At 42.8% G+C, this 20,105-nt stretch overlaps 1 protein-coding gene across 1 annotated transcript in view; it reads left to right on the forward strand.

The window, feature by feature from the left end:
- Window positions 1-1,154: 1,154 nt before the first annotated feature.
- The window catches only part of CALHM4 (calcium homeostasis modulator family member 4), a 30,844-nt gene continuing 11,893 nt past the window's right edge, over window positions 1,155-20,105 (forward strand). The window contains exon 1 of the mRNA XM_089652146.1: window positions 1,155-1,787. Within this exon, the coding sequence (XP_089508272.1) occupies window positions 1,227-1,787 (561 nt within the window). The 5' untranslated portion in view covers window positions 1,155-1,226. The remainder of the gene's footprint in view (window positions 1,788-20,105) is intronic.

Raw genomic sequence — 20,105 nt, forward strand, 5'->3', positions numbered from 1 at the left:
TTTTTGGCCATAATTCCAAAAGATATGTTTGGCGCAAAAACAACACTGCACATCACCAAAAGAACACCATACCCACAGTGAAGCATGGTGGTGGCAGCATCATGCTTTGGGGCTGTTTTTCTTCAGCTGGAACTGGGGCCTTAGTCAAGGTAGAGGGAATTATGAACAGTTCCAAATACCAGTCAATATTAGCACAAAACCTTCAGTCTTCTGCTAGAAAGCTGAACATGAAGAGGAACTTCATCTTTCAGCATGACAGCGACCCAAAGCATACATCCAAATCAACAAAGGAATGGCTTCACCAGAAGAAAATTAAAGTTTTGGAATGGCCCAGCCATAGCCCAGACCTAAATCCGATGGAAAATCTGTGGGGTGATCTGAAGAGAGCAGTGCACAGGAGATGCCCTCACAATCTGACAGATTTGGAGTGTTTCTGCAAGGAAGAGTGAACAAATATTGCCAAGTCAAGATGTGCCATGCTGATAGACTCATACCCAAAAAGACTGAGTGCTGGAATAAAATCAAAAGGTACTTCAACAAAATATTAGTTTAAGGGTGTGCACACTTATGCAACCATATTATTTTAGATTTTTATTTTTATTTCTCTCCACCTAAAAGATTTCAGTTTGTTTTTCAGCTGAGTTGTACAGTTTATACGTTACATTAAAGGCGGAAAAAGTTCTGAAATGATTTATCTTTGTCTTGTTTTTTATGTCACAGAAACCTGACATTGTAACAAGTGTGTAGACTTTTTATATCCACTGTACATCCTGTATAATAATAATACTAATGATGAAAAAATCGGCAGATTGTTCCTCGTATGGCAATTTCCGTCAATTTTTTCATCACGTGTACGGGCCATAAGGGTCCATGGACCCCAATGTAGAGAACCTATGCACTTTTTCTGAACTCGTTTGACTAATGGAGCATTGCTCCCACCATGGCTTTCATGTATCTGCAGCTGTGGTTCAGCAGCCCTCACACCTAGGTGTGGGATAGGCAAGCTATTGTTTACAGCAACTACAACGTGTTCTATTACAGAGGCACATCCTCTGACTGACTGACATGCTGAGTCCTCTCACAATGGCTCCAGGGCGGGGGCGTGGCTTGGAAGGCAGCACACTTGGATTGGGCACACCCAGAAAATCCAGAAAGATCACATATCATTAGGAAGGGTGCTGCTCAATGCGAGACACAAAGGAGGGGAGCACAGGAAGGCTGGAAGCATGTCTCTAGCTTCTCTCATTTCTTTCCTGAAAAGCAAGGAGTCCATCATCTTCAATGCCCTAGTAGCTCTGCTGACGGTGGGCGGCCAGCAGTTGTTCTCCTTCTTCGCCTTCAGCTGCCCGTGTAGCCCCACTGATAACCTGAGGTATGGACTGGCTTTCCTGGGGGTGCCCGCCCTGCTCCTGCTCATTGTGGGGGTCATCTTCAATGACAACACATGGAGGCTGTTCATGGGGACGACGTACGACGTGTCCATCCAGGAGAGGAGCCGGCAGAGTCTCCTTATGAAGTACAAACTCCTCTGCTTCGTGCTGGGGAACATCCTGGGCAGAGCGCTGGTGGCTCCAGTCACGTGGCTGGCGGTGACCCTGCTGAACGGCGCCTACTATGTGTGTGCGGCCAGCGAGTATACCGATGTCCAGAGGTACGACATCTTCAGAGGGATGAGTGCGGAGGACAGGAGGAGGACCCTGGCTCAGTTCCCGTGTCCGCAACTAGTGTTCAGCAACTTCAGCAGAGTCCGGGAGGAGATAGTGCTGGAGCTCAAGTACCAGTCACAGGTATTCCCTCATGAAGCGTCTCTTCATCCTTCTAGGGAAAGGGGCCCAGAACAACCAGTCAGCAGGGCTTACAACTACACTGGATTGGCAGTCACTTAGCCCTTCTCCATCCTGTGAGATTTCAGTGTATAAAGCTAGAACCTTCTTCTATTGTGTATGTAAATGAGTAATACATCACTTGGGCTGCATGCACACAGCGTATTCATATAGGATCTGGAGCCACAAGCTGGCAGAAACATCCTGCAGAAGTAATGCTTGGTCCGGTGCGTAGTTACGTACATCTTTACGCATGACACCTATGTGCGGAATTTCATTCTATCGACCAGATCAGGCGTCGCCAAACTTTTCAGTCTGAAGGCTACACTAAGTTTTCAAAATATTTGCAACCCCAAAAAATCCCCATCAAGCCCTCCCACCTTTATATCAGGTTCCCCAGTAGAATCCCCATCAGGGTCCCCGATAGAATTCCTCTTACATCAGAATCCCAATCAAGGTGCCCCCTTTAGATCAGGGTCCTCAACAGAATCCCTCTTACATCAGAATCCCCATCATGGTCCCCGATAGAATCTCCCCATACATCAGAAACCCCATCAGGGTCCCCCCCTTTACATCAGGGTCCCCAATAGAATCCCCCCTATGTCAAGGTTCCCCTTTAGATAAGGGTCCCCAATAGAATCCACCATACATCAGAATCCCCATGAGAGTCCCCCCCTTTACATCAGGGTCCTTGATAGAATCCCCCCTTATATCAGAATCCCCATCATGGTCCCCAATAGAATCCCCCTTACATCAGAATCCCCATCAAGGTGCCCCCTTTAGATCAGGGTCCTCAACAGAATTCCTCTTACATCAGAATCCCCATCAGGGTCCTCTATAGAATCTCCCCATACATCAGAAACCCCATCAGGGTCCCTCCCTTTACATCAGGGTCCCCAATAGCATCCCCCGTATGTCAAGGTGCCCATTTAGATAAGAGTCCCCAATAGAGACCGCCATACATCAGAATCCCCATGAGAGTCCCTCCCTTTACATCAGGGTCCCCAACAGAATCCCCCCTATGTCAAGGTGCCCCTTTAGATAAGAGTCCCCAATAGAATCCGTCATACATCAGAATCCCCATGAGAGTCCCTCCCTTTACATCAGGGTCCTTGATAGAATCCCCCCTTATATCAGAATCCCCATCATGGTCCCCAATAGAATCCCCCTTACATCAGAATCCCCATCTGGGTCCCCCCCTTTACATCAGGGTTCCCGATAAAATCCCCCTTTACATCAGAGTCCCCTTCACATTAGCATCCACATCAGGGTCCCCGATAGAATCCCCCGATATTCAAATCCCCATCAGGGTCCACAATAGAATCCCCTGTACATCAAAGTCTCCTTTATATCAGAATCCCCTTTACCTCAGAATCCCCGTCAGAGTCCCCCCCCTTTACATCAGGGTCCTCAATAGAATCCCCCTTTACATCAGAGTCCCCTTCACATTGAAATCCCCATCAGGGTCCCCAATAGAAACTTCTTTCCAGATATCAGGGTCCCCAACAGAATTCCCCCTTATGTCAGAATCCTCATCAGAGTCCCCTTTATATCAGAATCCCCATCAGGATTCCCCCCTTTACATCAGAGTCCTCAATAGGATGCCCCTTATGCCAGGATCCCCTTCAGGGTCCCCTTTACAGCAGAGTGCCCATCATAGTCCCACCTTACATCAGAATCTCTGTCAGAGCCCCCCCCCCTTACATCAGTCTCCCCTATTGAATCCCTCCTTATGTCAGATCCCCATCAGGGTGCCCATCTAATTCCCCCCCCTTACGTCAGAATCCCCATTAGGGTCCCACATCCCCTTCACATCAGGGTCCCAAATAGAATCCTTATATCAGATCCCCATCAGGGTGCCCGTCATAGTCTGAAGATCCCCCCCTTACATCAGAATCCCCATCAGGGCCCCCCCTTTTATATTTAGGTTCCCCTGCAGTATGTTATATTAACTCCCAAGTAATAATAACTCCCCAGTCATTTTTATATATGTAATAATAACTATGTAATAACTCCCCTAGTTTTTAAGAAGCTAAATTACATAAAATATGAAAGTAAGAGCTTAAATTGATATGCCTTATCTGTTAATATATATGTAAGAGTGTTACCAGGTTTTAATTATTCAACGTTATCATTAATTATTTGGAGAATCGATTCTTTAAACCGCCAAATTCCCAGTTACTTTAATAAAAATCTACAATGTAAAAACTTTAAAAAACCATCGTTAGTCTCATTTATTTAATAATAAACATTTCATTCAAAAATTTAATTTATTTTAGATAACTTACGCCTTTTTCTGTTTGGGAGTTATTATTACATAGAGTTATTATTACATATATAAAATTGACTGGAGAGTTATTATGTCATATATAAAAACAGGGTGGATTTGATTTAAATCACGATTTAAATCACTAGTCAGTAAGGCTTGATTTAAATCCTAGTTTTCTACATAGACTAATTCTTGCTGGTATAACTTTAATATGCAAGTAGATGAAGATTTTTAGAATAACTTTTCATATTAGTTTTTTTTATCCCCAGTTTAATGGGTTAATCATTCATATTTGGACAACTTTTCTGTTGTACTTAGGAAGGAGAAAAATAATCATTACCTTAATAATAACAATTTAAATAGATTTATTAATCTGAAACAATAACATTCCAGCATATTTTATTTGCTTAAACAAACATCCATGTTTGTTAACTAATTTGGCTAAACAAAATATATATATTTTAAGAAACTTAGACTGTCAGCCCCTTCCTCCTCACACTTAGTTTCACTTTCTTCTTGTGCAGATCTATTCCACTCCAAACAATCAGAAAAATATTGTTTCTATTCTATTCACTGAACTTCTTGAAACTTAGCACTGAAGGGGTTGATTCTGTATTCATAGGTTTGTAGAAGTTAGGATTAAGGTGTTTTTCTTAATTCTGTTCATGTTATAACATTTTTGAAGAAGAGGCATGTGATCTCCGAGAGTCAAATTTAGTTTTGAGAACTGCAAAAGTAAACCAAGCATCTGTGATAATATCTTGTAGGCAGAGAAACTGCCCAATAATCTTACAAATACCTCTGGAAGAGCATGACATTGTGAATGGATTCATGGAATTTATTTACCAAAAAAATTAAACATATACAGCCTTATTCTACATAAATAAAAAACTAATCTTTATTTCATGATGGAATAACCTTTGGATGGTAATATATTTTCCTCAAAAAGCATTTTATTAAAAAAAATCCGATTTAAATTAAAAAAATCCAATTTTTTTTTTTTTTTTTTTAAATCATTGATTTTTATCCACCCTGTATAAAAATAACTGGATAGTTATAATAATATATATAGTAATGACTGGGAAGTTATCTTCCAGGAGAGTCATTATACGGTACACCCCCATAGAATTCCCCCATACATCAGGATTCCCATCAGAGTCCCTCCTACATCAGGGTGGCCATCATAATCCCACTTGAGTTAGGGTCTATATCAGATCCCCCCCATTACATCAGGGTCTCCCATCAGAAACCCTTCCTTGCAAAAGGGTCCCCATCCATCATAATCCTCACTTTAATCAGAGACCTCATCAGAGTTTCCACTTAGGCAAGCTATAGATTTTTCAATTTTCCTTCCTTCCAAAAAAAATCTCTCAATTCCCCAATCAACACGGTCAGTGCTGATGGCGGAATTTCTCCTGCAGAGGTAGTGTGTTCTGGCAGGGGGTGCGTGGGGAGCCTTCCCAGCCGGCAGAACACAATGGGTACAGTTATCAGTTTAGCCACTGACAGTAATTGCATGTAATAAATCCTACAGGCTGGTTGTACCCAAGTCAATCATGGGATCAACTTGGGAACAACTAGCCTGGCCATAGATGGATTGAATCCCTGTTGAACTGGAAGAGATTCAATGCATCTATGTTCTGCATTTCCGAGACCAGGTGCAGGTTGGGGGAGGGGTCGTTGCAGTGGATACCATAGGCAGTCTGCTGACCTTTTATCCTCTATCTGCACATTTAGGATATACCACTGACCCTTGCTGTAGATCACAAAAAGTCATCTTGAATATTAATTTGTTCTTGACTGACGTTATGCATGTTAATGCAAAAATTATGCCAGTATACTTCTCACTGAACACAGGTTTGAGTAGTTTTTTTTATTATGCCCCTAAACACTGCTCTAAAATACAAATCAAAGGCATAAAAAAAGTAAGCAGGTTTCGAACAGCCACGTTTTTTCTGTGCACAAGCATGAAGCTCTAGAGCTCTTTCACATAGGTGTTCTGTTCAAATCTGCCTGCCGGTTCTTCAGTCAGATCTCATCTGACACTAGGTTCACACCTATGCATGTTGCGATTGATGCGTTTTCCCAGGACGTTTTACGGTGCGTTTTTGAACATGCATTTTAGCACATTTTTAATGCTTTTTTTAATGTGTTTTAGGTTTTTTTGGAAGTTTGGTGTTAGGAGGAGGTGTTTGTTGTCATGCAGGTGAAAAACACAAAACACAGCGGAAATGCATCAAAACTGCAATACCTGCGTTTTTGATGTGGCTCCATTTAATTCTGTTGAACCAAAAATGCAAACTGCTGCGGGAAAGAAAGTCCCTTGCCCTTTCCAAAAAACACACTGGCTAAAAACACAGATGTAAATGTGAACCATAGGAAATCATGTTAAATGGACTGTGGTGCTTTTCTGCAAACGAAATGCACTGGAAACCACACAAGTGTGAACCTAGTCTAAAGCTCCATGTTAATGGTGGCCATACACGCTTTGATAAATTATTGATCAGTATACAATACAGTCTATTCTATGCCACACACAGGGAAGTGAATTTTGATCGATACTTAAGATATAATAATTTATTATCATGTAATCTCATCATTTGATCGAAATATGATTGTTCACATGCACAAAGCATCTCTGTGCTGCTGATTGATGCAAAACAATCAATAATATTCTGCCCTGTTTGATCAAATCTAAATTGAGTCTAAATCAATTGGAAGTGAAGTTCTGGCTATTTGATTGTTTGTGGATTCATTGATCATTGTGACTGAATTGCAGATTGATCAGATAACAAAATCTAGGCATGTGTGGCCGCCAGAAGGCTCATGTACATGTTGTGGTGGTCATGCTTGCTTATTGTTGACAGGGGGAGTTTTGTAATCCTAAGGTGACAATGTTTCTCCTCCATAGATGCAGTACAGAGAGTGAGCATTTTCACCCTAACACAGGAAGTGTATTACCAGCAGGATCACCAGATCATGATAAAGGGAAGGAAAACCTTCAAAAAAGACTGATGTAGTCACCACTTCTGAGGTTAGGGTTTACATCTACTTTAAAGGGTTGTTCACACTGGTTGTGTTACACTGTGTTTTAAGAACATATTCACACGTGTTTTAATGCAGTAAAACTCTTGCATTTTGTTGTATACAATTACAAGCAGAAAGCTGATTCTTTTCTGTGTGGCTGGTTCACATCTATGTGCAATATAACAAAAAAGGGAAGGGAAGAAATGGGAACGCTGGTGAGTCCACAGTAATCCACAAAGGGATATAAAAGAGGTGCCACCAGAATGTCTGGCAGGATGCTACCTAAACCATATAGCAAAAAACAAAGAAAGAAAATAGGCTGCGCACCTAAAAGGCTAACCTCAAAAAATGTTTATTCAGGAAAAAGATACACAGTAAAACCTTGCATCGGAGATCCGACATACATACCCAATCACAAGGCCCCTCACACCCGGAATTGAAGGGCCTCCCCTATCAGACACTGACCGATGGTGAAAAACATGTCCACTGGGTGTATACCTCCCTGATGGAAAATCAACCCCCCACAAACCCAACAACCCCCCACTCTCCCAAACAAACTCAACCATCTAAACCCCACAACTCCTCCAATCCCCCAATGCTCCTCCCGCAATGACCCCCCCCCCCAAAAAAAAAGAAAGAAAAAAATTCCTCACACATCTGTTTTGCAGTTTATTGTAGTGAGAAAGGGAAACTACAGGTCCATCCACATCTATGAATTCTGTGAATTCAACCCTACTTGATTGTGTATTGTCATATGTATTACAGTGTAATAAGCCTTCTATATACAAGTATTATTAGGTCCTAAAGCTTCATGCACACGTGAGCTCAAAAACACCTGTTTTACCGGCATTTGGTGTTTTTTTTTTTTTTTTTGCCTGCCTATAAACCCCCTTCCATGTTTGTCTATAGGGGGATTTATTAACATTGGTGCACACAGAATCTGCTGCAGCTCTGAAAAGTAACCAATCATCTTCTAACTCCAGCTTGTTCAATTAAGCATTGCCAATAAAACCTGGAAGTTGATTGGTTACTGTGCGCATCTGCACCTGATTCTGTGTGCACCAGTTTTAGTAAATCCCTCCCTGTGTATCTATGCACATGCTTATAGGAGTTTAAAGCCAGAAAAAAAAACCTAATTTGTGCGTCCAAGAGAGGAGCATTTTGGCTGAAAAAAAGTTTCTAAGTGCACTTTAGCATTTATTCATTTCAGTACCCAGAATAAATCAATTTTAACACCCAAGCCTTTGAAAAGCCTAAACATGTTTGCAAAAAGGCATGGTTCTGAAGCTGCCTTTCTCTTGCCAGGAAAAATGCATTTAGAAGAGCCCCAGTATGAATGGGGTCTTATTGATTGGTAGAAACAATTAAAAATGTTGGCATGTATGTAGGTTGGAAATGATCGTGACAGCCAGTGGTTCTGATGAAGAAGTGTCTGGTTCTAGGATGCAGAAGTTACATAAAAGGACATTGCTCAGTCAAACTGACAACCAGACCACATCTGCCAAGCTAGCAAAACCACACTTTCTAGTGTATTACAAAATACATATTAAAGTTTTGCATAGAGGACACCCACTTGACTTTGTCTCTCTTACAATTCTTTCCACCTAAGTTCCCAGCTCCACTTACCTGCCAAAAAACGTTTGATTATTTTGTGGTATGGTGAGACCCCTCTGCTGTAGCAGGAAGAGTTAGGGCTCGTTCACACTATTTCCTTTGAGCTACAGTAATCTTCATAGATCAAAGCAGACTCAATGCAATGGTACATAGAAAGCAATTGCTTTCTAGGCACCTTGTTTACACCACAACACTGCATTAATATAGGTTGTAGTGCGTTGTGTAAAAATGTAGATATGCTGCCTTTTTATTCAGAGCAACTAACCACACTGCATGGCACAGTGATGAGAAAAGAAGTGTCATTTTTTGTGACACTTTAGTAAAGTTAACAAAAGTGTCACATGTTGTAGATATGTAAAGCATTATCCCTACACAATGGGTACCACATCACATTTTAGTGAGCAGGGTGGTATGAACAAGCTCTTACACTTAACGGCAAAGAGGGGCAGAACTAGCGGCTTAAAGCGTTATTAAACCCAAAAACTAAATATGTACAGTAGGGAAAATAATTATTTGATCCCCTGTAGATTTTGTAAGTTTGCCCACTTACAAAGAAATGAAGGGTCTACAATTTTTATCATAGGTGTATTTTAAGTGATAGAGACAGAATATAAACCAAAAATCTAGGGGAAAAAAACACATGATACAAATGTTATAAATTGAGTTGCAGTTCAGTGAGTAAAATAAGTATTTGAGTTATGTGTATAAAAGACACCTGTCCACAGACTCTCATTCATCCTCACCATCATGGGCAAGACCAAAGAGCTGTCAAAGGACATCAGGGACAAGATTGTAGACCTGCACAAGGCTGGAATGGGCTACAAGACCATCAGCAAGAAGCTTGGTGAGGAGACAACTGTTGGATGGATTATTAGCAAATAGAAGAAATACAAAATAACCATCATTTGCCCTTGGTATGGAGCTCCATGCAAGATTTCGCCTCATGAGGTAAGGATGATCATGAGAAAAGTGAGGGATCAGTCCAAAACGCCACTCGAGGGGCTTGTGAATGATCTCAAGGCAATTGGGACCACAGTCACCAAACAAGCCATTGGTAACACAATACGCCTCCATGGATTGAAATCCTGCAGTGCCTGCAAGGTCCCTCTCCTCAAGAAGGCATATGTAAAGGCCTCTCTGAAGTTTGCCAATAAACATTTAAATGACTCAGAGAAGGATTGGGAGAAAGAGCTGTGGTTAGATGAGACAAAAGTTGAGCTCTTTGGCATTAACTCGACTCACTGTTTGGAGGAAGAAAAATGCTGACTATGACCCTAAGAACACCATCCCTACAGTCAAGCATGGAGTTGGAAACATTCTGCTTTGGGGCTCTTTCTCTGCTAAAGGTACAGGCCAGCTTTGCTGCATTGAGGGGCCAATAGACAGGGCCATGTATTGTATAATCTTGGATGAAAACCTTCCTCCCTCAGCCAGAACACTGAAGAGGGGTTGTGGATGGGTCTTCCAGCATGACAATGACCCAAAACATACCGCCAAGGCAACAAAGGAGTGGCTCAAGAAGAACCACATTAAAGTGTTACTAAACGCACAACAGTAAAATCAGTCTGTATATGCAGTAAAGCATGCTTGTTATACTCATTGTGGAACCTAAGGGGTTAATCCTATGCATTGTATAAAAAGGCTTTTTGATCCTTTCTTCTCTGCCCCTCCACCTGATACAGACTGAACCCATGGTCACATGCACATGATCAGTTTAGTGTGTATTGCTAGAGAGGTTTTTTTTTTTTTTTCTTTCTTGGGAGGGTGCATGTGTTCAGAACAGGGCCAATCAGCACTGACGGGGTCAGAGGTTTCACATGCTCCTAGAGCAGAAAGAAAACTCCTACAAGCTTTAACCAGTGCTCTGCTGAAAAAAATGAATGTTTAATATTACTTTAAAAATTTAGAGAAGATCTGTAAAGAAGAGTGGACCAAAATCCCTCCTGAGATGTATGCAAACCTGGTAACCAACTACAAGAAACATCTTAGCTCCTTGCCAACAAGGATTTCTGCACCAAGAACGAAGTCATGTTTAGCTTGGGGATCAAATACTTATTTTACTCACTGAACTCAACTCAATTTATAACATTTTGTATCATGTTTTTTTTTTTTTTCTGGATTTTTGGTTGATATTCTGTTCCTATAATTTAAAATACACATGATAAAAAATTATAGACCCTCCATTTCTTTGTAAGTGAGCAAACTTCCAAAACCTGCAGGGGATCAAATAGTTATTTTCCCCATTGTATTACATTTCAACTTACCAGTTGTTAAATGTGGTGGCTGCATTATTTTTCTTTCTTTGATTTTCCCTCTGTTTTTACCTGGTGAACTGGCCAGTAACACACTCCCTGAATTAAAATGCCTCTATTCTGGATAAAGGAACAAAGGGCCCCCTTTGAGTAGCAGCATTGTTAATACGAGGAAGGAGACTAGCAGTTTTAAATACAATAACAAATTGAAACCAATCTCTAGATAACACTTTATAATCAGTTACCGGAAACAGTTTTTTCCTTTTGGGATACGAGGTTTTACATACTCTCCAGGTGAAAATAAAGGAAAGAAATCCTAAAAAAAGAAAAACTAATACAGCTACCACATCTAAGAATTTGTAAGCTGCAATATAATAAATGTTTGCTTTTGGGTTTAATACTGCTTTAAAGTGACACTAAATGATATCCTTATTCTCCAAAAATAATCCATACACATCCACTACTTAATGGCCCTGTAATCTATTTTTCATAAAATGTATTTTTGCCTCTTTGTAATGTCCTCTGAGCTTCCTAACCTCTCGTTTTCCCGCTCACTTCTGTTTGTTGTAACAGTCAGTGCATGTTAGTTGCGGTCATGTGTACTGTTCTAAGCACACTACAAATCCCATATTCAATCTCAGGAATGAGCAAGAGAGGGTGACTACATTGCTTGTTTGGCCACGGAGAATGAATGTAGCCACCCTCTAACAGGAATCTGGATTACAGCAGCAAGAGGAAGAGATTTGGAGGAGGCTGAGAGCAACAGAAAGATAAGAATACATACTTTTTTTTTTTTCTTTAAATAACCAGGATGTGGTGTCAGTGTAGTGTTTTAAACAGGGAGATCTTATTGCGGAGTTCAGTGAAATAAATAAGGAGGTGATGAGGATCTTAAAGTGGTAGTAAAGTCACTTTGTTCACTTTTACCTATAGGTAAACTTATAATAAAACTTACCTGGAGGTAAAATGAATATCTCCTAAACATTCACCATTTAGGAGATATTCTACAGAGCAGCAACCGGTGACATCAGCGACACATGCGCTTTGAAGGAATGGCATTCTTGTGCCATTCCTTTAGAGCTATGTACCGTGGATGAGACTCCTGCGCACATGTGGGAGTGACGGCGGTGGCTTGCCCATTCAAGCAGGTGCAGTCCGCAAACCCGGAAGGAAGACCGGGTGAAGATGGAAGTCTCTGCAGCAATGATAGCGCTCTTTAGGTCTCCATTCTAAGGTAAGTCTTTCATAATGTGCTAGTATATGATGCATACTAGCACATTATAATTTTACCTTGCACCAGGAAACTTCTTTTTTTTTTACCATTAATAATAATAATTTTTTTTTAACCACCATTAAAATTGTGGGTGAATTCAGCCTTTCATTTTCAAAACATAAAATTCCCTAGTAATAGGAACAAGTTTCTACATGACATCTGTTGTATTAGTAACACCCCAGTCACATCACATACTACTTTGAAATCCTGCGAATTACAGTGAAATTGCACAATTTCAAAGTCGGATGACATACCGATTTCAAGTGCGATTTCCAAGACATCTGATACAGATGTCTATGCAAATTGCACCAAAATTAGTGTTTTTACTACTTCAGAAATTGGTGTGGCTCCGACCAAGTCGGAATCGCACTGATATGACCGCTTTATTTGCGGACAATAGGCTGTGATTTGCAAGTCGCATGGCATGCAAATCGCATGCCAATTCGCATCCAGTGTGACCGGGGTCTAAGACTCGCATAAGTCACTTTTAGAAAATGAAGCACAGTGGTTTACACCCCAGTCACATCAAACACTACTTTGAAATCGTGCGACTTCACTGTAAGTCGCATGATTTCAAAGTAGTGTTTGATGTGACTGGACAATAAGCTGCAATTTGGCATGTGATTTGCAAATCGCATGCCAATTCGCATCCAGTGTGACCAGCGTCTTAGTGTTTTTAAAGTACACTTTTGAACTTGCATGTTAAACTTTATAAACATATAGGTCATATATATATATATATATATATATAATTTTAGGCAGTAAATGCTTGTGCAGGAAACGCTGGGTTTAGCAATAAGAGTGACTAATGCACACTGGATGTATGTCTGTTCATGTCACTAGGAGCTGTTTTTCAGGTTTACAGTTCTCAAGTCTTGATTGTGTTTTACCATATCTGGGATGTTTGCCAAGCGTTTGAAATAAAATTGACATTTTGGTTACAGCTGCTTTAGTTTTAAAGGTTGGTCTATAGTTACAACATACAATTTTTATAACATCAGCAATAACAATACAAATGAGTGCTTGTCTGTCTGATAGCCATCTCTTGCCTCCACAACTTCCTGGATTCCCTGCATACTTTGTATCTTTTCCTCTGCTGTTTCCTTTCAATTTCTATGGACTACATATTTCACTGTTCCTGTACTGACTTCACCACCTGTAGTTCAGAAGGCAGACTTTGTAAAATGTGTGACACAGCAGTGCTACTCACAGGACATAGTGAATAAGTGTCACAGAATTCAGAGAAGTAAATGTGTGGGGATCTTCACAAAGTACGTTTACAAACTTCAAGATTTTAATAAGAGCAGGTTATAAAAAAAATTACATTTAATGTGGACATTATTATATACATTTTGACCATAGATTTTAAAGAGAAACTTCAGTTTGTAAGAAATAAAAGTCAGTTGCTACAAATATTAACACTCATCAGCCCAGGGATCCAGCACTGTCATCATCCGGACTGATTCTTCACTGGTCTTCAGGTCCTGGGTACTGCCATTTTGACTGTAGGAAGCTGGCTGTGACTCTGTTGTTTCACAGTTGGTTCCCCACTGAGCATGTGTGAGATGAGCTGTGTTTTCAAACTGATCCTGTGACGTGTCTTGGAAGGTTGTGTACAGGGGGGCAAATTTCCACTAATCTTGCCTAGGCAGAGATAGGTACCCTTAACTATTGTATTGGGGGGGGGGGGTAATCTGAACTTTAAATAACAATCCTAAAGGCTAAGGTTGCAACGATTCCAGTATTGGAATCGGTGCCAATACTAAGGATTTGCATCAGTACTCCTACTTGTGCAGATGTTCCAATGCCTGAAACCGATACCTTTGCTGTGCTGTTTGACCTCATACAAAATGAATGGGATCAAATCGCGCTGCAAAGAATTCCATGCAATTTGAATCAAAATTGCACTACTTCGGCTGAAGTAGCAGTGCGATTACTGTCCATTTCACATGTGGTGTCCTTCCGGGTGTAGTGCAGTTTGAGCTATTCATTTTGTATGGCTCAAATCGCACTGCACCCACAGGGAAACCGCATGTGATTCAGACAGGAATCACACCGCATTCCTATTAAAATCAAATGCAATTTTTTGCAGTGCGATTTGAACCCATTCAATTTGTATGAGCTCAAATCACACCGCAAGGTATCGTTAATTGGTACCGGGGAGTACTTGAGCAAAAGTATCAGTACTCGCCGATAAAACAAAATGGTATCAGTGCAACCCTACTAAAGGCTAAAGGTGTACTTTCTGATTATCTTGACTTTTTCATGTTAAATGTCACTTTTTTGTTTTATCGTTTGGTACATTTTGACCAAGGTAAAAATTAACCTAGTTAAAGTACAGAATGAACCCTCCCATAAACATTCCCAAGCCTATTAGATCATGTTCCTAGTAGGCGGGAGTAATGAGTGAGGTTTATTTTTTCTTTTAATTTTTCCCAATACCTACTTTTTTTTTTTTTTTTTAAGCTTTTCTTCAACCTCGTTTCTCTTGAGAGCTTTTACTTTGTGCTTGACATCTGTACTTGCTAGCACACTGCATCAAGTCACCAGGGAGGATGCATACTAAGGAGATATCGCTACTTCTGTTCGGGTAACTGCTCAAGGAGTGTTACCCTAGGACAGGAAGTGCAGAGACTGGATCACCAGGTAAACTGGAAAGAAGGAAAGGGTGAACCTGCTAGAATGGGGGAAGGTTAGGCTTGCATGAAAGGATGCAAACAGATACTTCCCAGGAGACTACAGGAGGGGAGGAGGGGTTTTCTCAGCTAAGCACAAAAAAATAAAACATTGGAGGAACACCAAGTTCCATATGCTGCCTGTAAGTGCTAGTGATGTTCCTGGGTCACACTGTTGGATTCTGGGAAAGTGAGGACCCTCATGTTCATGAAAGGTCTGCTTTAATTAACCTACAGATATAGTGTTCAGCAATCAAAATTCTTTCTAACAAAACATGATTGTAAGGACATGCATGTAGGCAAATATGCATGCTTACAGTTCGCTTATTTAGAGGAGAGTGGGAACACTTTCCAGCATTGTCTATTCATGGTGTACAACAGTAGTGATATGCAAGGTCACATAGCAGATGTCTGCCACAGTTTGGGTGGGACTACAAGTATAAAAATGTTCTCAGATATTAATAAAATATGCTTGATCTGGTGAACATTTTCTGGTATCTGTAGGTACTTTTAAAAGACTGTCATAGGGGAAAAAAAACCCAAATTGCTACATATAAAGTGCATTCACTTCTGCCTGCAGTGTACTCCCAAACCCTCTTGTCATGGATGAATACTAAAGCAGGCCATACATGGGTCGAATTCCAAACGTTTTTTCAATCGAAAACATTGTTCATTCTGTAATTTGATGGTACCACCAATGATTTAGAAAATCTGAAGTTTTTCATGAATTTACCCGCATGCCCAATATACGAAATGGGGAGGAACCACAAAAATCAGCTGGTGCCATTGCCCCACTAACAGAGCGAAAATCGGCCGATGAATCTTAGGTCTGATTTTCGAACGAATAATCGTTTGGAAATCGACCTATGTATGTCTGGCCTAAGGCCTTGTTCATACTAGGCAATTACATCTGTGCCCTGTGCTGCACTGGGATGTACAGGCGTTCTGGCATTCCAGACACAGCTGCTGTGTCCAATATGACATCCTCTCTGTAATGCCATTATTGTCCATTTGAAGTGATCTTATTAAACACGGAGTGCCATGTGGGTGAGATTTAGCCCATAAATATAAGAAGTCAAATTGTTGGTTCTCTTAGGATCAGTTAGACATTATGCTGGTTCCATAACAGTCGTTGACTGCTGAAGACTGGTCTGGAACCAGCTTATCTTGGGGGAAAGAGTAGCAAGCAACAAGACTTTCTTGCCTATCCATCTGCTTATTAGAACTGTCTGAAGCTGCCTGTAGGCATGAGATCTTGGGAATCATAAACAGTTTGACACAAATGACTGTTATTTATACTCTGCCTTTTACTAAGGCATGTGATCTGCACAGGATCATATTTAATCAATGGTCATTAACAAGCATTATAAAGGAAGACTAATTGATTTTGCGTGGTGCCAAAATCATATTGGACAACTATGTAGTATGACATTTAGCCCTCAGCTGATATCTATTACTGCATGGAAGCAAACCGTTCAAAATGAGCAGGAAACCAGTGTTGCATTTTTTGGTATTTCCTGAAAGTCACCATTCTGATTTAAATTTACAGGACCGTTTTTTTTTTTTTTTTTTAAATCAATGATTTTTATTAGTTTATTAACATAAAAAAAAAACAGGAGCAACAAAACACGCCCACACAGAGGCCATCAATTGCACATAAAAGCAGGACAGATTTTAAACTGTCTAATGACTGTGTAGTAGTAACTATTATTATTATTATTACTACGAGTTTATATAGCGCCAAAGGGTTTGCTCAGCGCTGTACAATAGGGGGGGACAATACATGGCACAGTACAACAAAGACAGACAGCGTACGACGGGTAAGAGGGCCCTACTCTTACGAGCTTACAATCTAGGATCTAACAATAACGTTAGTTATTTGTGTTGAGGCTTTAAAATATCAGGCCCTGACTACAGCATGACAGAGCTGTGTATCTTACAATATAACTTGCAACACACAAAGAAATCATGCAAAATATAATTATTATTATTATTATCATACAGTATTTATAAAGCGCCAATAGTTCACTCAGCGCTGTACATTACAAAGGGGGACAGAACATGTGACAGAACAATACCAATACAATGCAAAACATGAGGGGATCGAGGGCCCTGCTCTTTCGAGCTTACAATCTAGAAGGGATGGGATAGTGGTACAGGAGGAGATAGCTGTGGGGGATGGAGTGGTAGGAAGAGTGGAGGAGGTCAGCAAGTTAGCAGGGGGTGAGGTAGGCTTCCCTGAAGAGATGGGTTTTCAGGGTGCGCCTAAAGGAGAGGAGAGTAGGTGATAATCTGATGGGTTGGGGAAGGGAGTTCCAGAGGATAGGTGACACCCTGGAGAAGTCCTGGAGGCGGGCATGGGAGGAGGAGACCAGGGAACTAGAGAGAAGGAGGTCTTGTGAGGAGCGGAGTGTGCGTGCTGGGCGGTACTTGGATATTAGGTCAGTGATGTAGTTCGGGGCAGTATGGTGGACAGCTTTGTACGTCAGTGTTAGGATTTTAAATTTGATCCGTTGCGCAATCGGAAGCCAGTGGAGGGATTGGCAGAGGGGGGTGGCGGAAATGGAGCGGTTGGAAAGGTGAATGAGTCTGGCAGCCGTATTCAGGATCGACTGAAGCGGGGATAGCCAGCGGCGAGGCAGGCCAGTGAGGAGGGAGTTGCAGTAGTCGAGTCGTGATATGATGGGGGAGTGGATGAGCTGCTTAGTGGTTTCTGGGGTTAGGAACGTGCGGATTTTGGCGATGTTGCGGAGGTGGAGTCTGCACGAGTTTGTTAAAGATTGGACTTGGGGCTGGAAGGATAGGTTGGAGTCCAGAATGACACCAAGTACTCTGGCCTGCAGAGCGGGTTTGATATTGGCGTTGTTGGATGTGATGTAGAAGTCAATGGGGGGTGGGGTTCGGGCTGGGGGGAAGACAAGGAGCTCGGTTTTGGAGAGATTCAGTTTAAGGAAGTGGAGCGACATCCAATCTGATATGTCGCTCAGTAGGTGTGTGATTTGGGCAGAGACCGAGGGGGTGAGGTGGGGGGTTGAGAGATAGATTTGTGTGTCGTCGGCATAGAGGTGGTAGTTGAAGCCGTGAGAGTGTATGAGTTGGCCAAGGGAGGATGTGTAGATGGAGAAGAGAAGGGGCCCAAGGACAGAGCCTTGAGGGACCCCAACAGAGAGGGGGAGTGAGGGGGAGGTGGTAGCATTATAGGTAACGCTGAAAGAGCGTTGTGACAGGTAGGATGAGAGCCAGGAGAGAGCAGAATCTCTGAGGCCAAGGGAGTGTAGTATTTTGAGGAGGAGGGGGTGGTCAACTGTGTCGAAGGCCGCAGAGAGGTCAAGGAGTAGGAGCACTGAATAGTGGCCATTAGCTTTGGCGGTTAGAAGGTCGTTGGAGAGTTTGGTGGAGTGTAGGGGGCGGAAGCCAGACTGTAGGGGATCGAGGAGGTTGTTGTTGTTGAGGTGAGAGCATAGGCGGGTGTAGACGAGGCGCTCGAGGAGTTTAGATGTAAGTGGGAGCAGGGAGATGGGTCTGAGGTTGTTCGGGTCATTGGGGTCCAGGGAGGGCTTTTTAAGTATGGGGGTGATGTGTGCATGCTTCAGTGGGGAGGGGAAAGTGCCGGAGGAGAGGGAGAGATTAAAGATGTGGGTGAGGGAGCGTAGGATGGAGGGGGAGGGAGGTCGTAGGAATTGTGAGGGGATAGGGTCGAGGGGGCAGGTGGTGAGGCGGGCATCAGAGAGGATCTTGGAGACTTCCTCGATGGTAGTAAGGTCAAAGGTGTGGAGTGTTGGGGGAGCTTCAGTATGAGGAATGTAGGGTGGGGTGGGAGTGGAGGTCAGAGCAGTGGTGGGGCCGTGGGAGAGGGGTGATGAGGGGGTAGCTGAGTGAGGGGGAACAGGGTTGGAGGGAGTTTGAGCAGTAACGAAGTCCCTGCGGGTAATGTTGAGGGGGAGGGGGGATGAGGGGGTAGCTGTGTGAGAGGGGACGGGTTGAGAGGGGGTGTGAGTTGCGGCAATGTCCTTGCGAATTGTGTCAATCTTGTTTTTGAAGTGATTGGCAATCTCAAGGGCGGTGAGTGAGGTGCTGGGTGGAGGTGGGGGTGGAGAGAGTAGAGAGTTGAAGGTGGAGAAGAGTCGGCGAGGATTGGAGGAGAGGGCCTTGATGAGGGTCAGGAAGTAGGCTTGTTTGGCTGCGTGGAGGGAGGAGGTGTAGGTGCGGAAGGCAGATTTGTAGCAGGTGAAAGCTTGTTGGGATTTTGTTTTGCGCCATAGTCGCTCCAGGGCACGACTGCGTCGTTTGAGGGTTTTGGTGTGATCAGTCTGCCAGGGCTGGAGCGGTCGGAGTCTGATGTTGCGTGTGGTTAAAGGCGCTAGTGAGTCAAGGGCTGCTGACAGCGCGTTGTTGTAGGCAGTCATAGCCAACTCGGGGCAGGACAGGGGGAGGATGCGGTCGTGGAGTTGATCAGCTGCAGAGTGGAGGGGGGCAGGGTTAAGGTTGCGGAGGTTACGGCTGGTAGTAGTGTGACATTTGGAGGGGTAGGCGTTGGAGGACGAGGAGATAGAGAAGGTGATCAGGTTGTGGTCAGAGAGAGGGAAGGGGGTGTTAGTGAGGTTGTGGGGAGCGCAGCGGTTGGAGAAGACAAGATCAAGGATATTACCGTCGGAGTGGGTGGTGGATTGTATGCACTGTGCAAGTGCAAAGGAGGAGGTTAAGTGGAGGAGACGGGCTGTGTCTGGGTTGTCAAGGTTGACAGGGATGTTGAAATCTCCAAGAATGATGGTGGGTAGCTCAGAGGAGAGGAAGAAGGGTAGCCAGGAGGAAAAGTCATCCAGGAAGCGGGGTATGGATCCAGGAGGCCGGTATATCACAGCAATCTTCAGGGGGGTTGGGGAGAATAGTCGGACGCAGTGGGCCTCGAAGGAGGAGAAGGATAGGGAGGGGGGGTTTGGGAGGACTCGGAAGGTGCTCTGTGGTGACAGGAGCAGACCAACCCCAACACCTTTACGACCGTTAGGTCTGGGTGAGTGGGTCCAGGTGAGACCTCCATAGGAGAGTGCAGCAGGGGAGGTAGAGTCAGTGGGCTGGATCCAGGTTTCTGTGATCGCCAGGAGGTTGAGGGAGCGGGAAACAAAGAGGTCGTGGATGGCGGTAAGCTTGTTGCACACCGATCGGGCGTTCAGG

The sequence above is a fragment of the Staurois parvus genome, unplaced genomic scaffold (genome assembly GCF_062004578.1).
Source record: "Staurois parvus isolate SC_StPar_1 unplaced genomic scaffold, SC_StPar_1.0 ptg000672l, whole genome shotgun sequence".
Lineage (NCBI taxonomy): Eukaryota > Metazoa > Chordata > Amphibia > Anura > Ranidae > Staurois > Staurois parvus.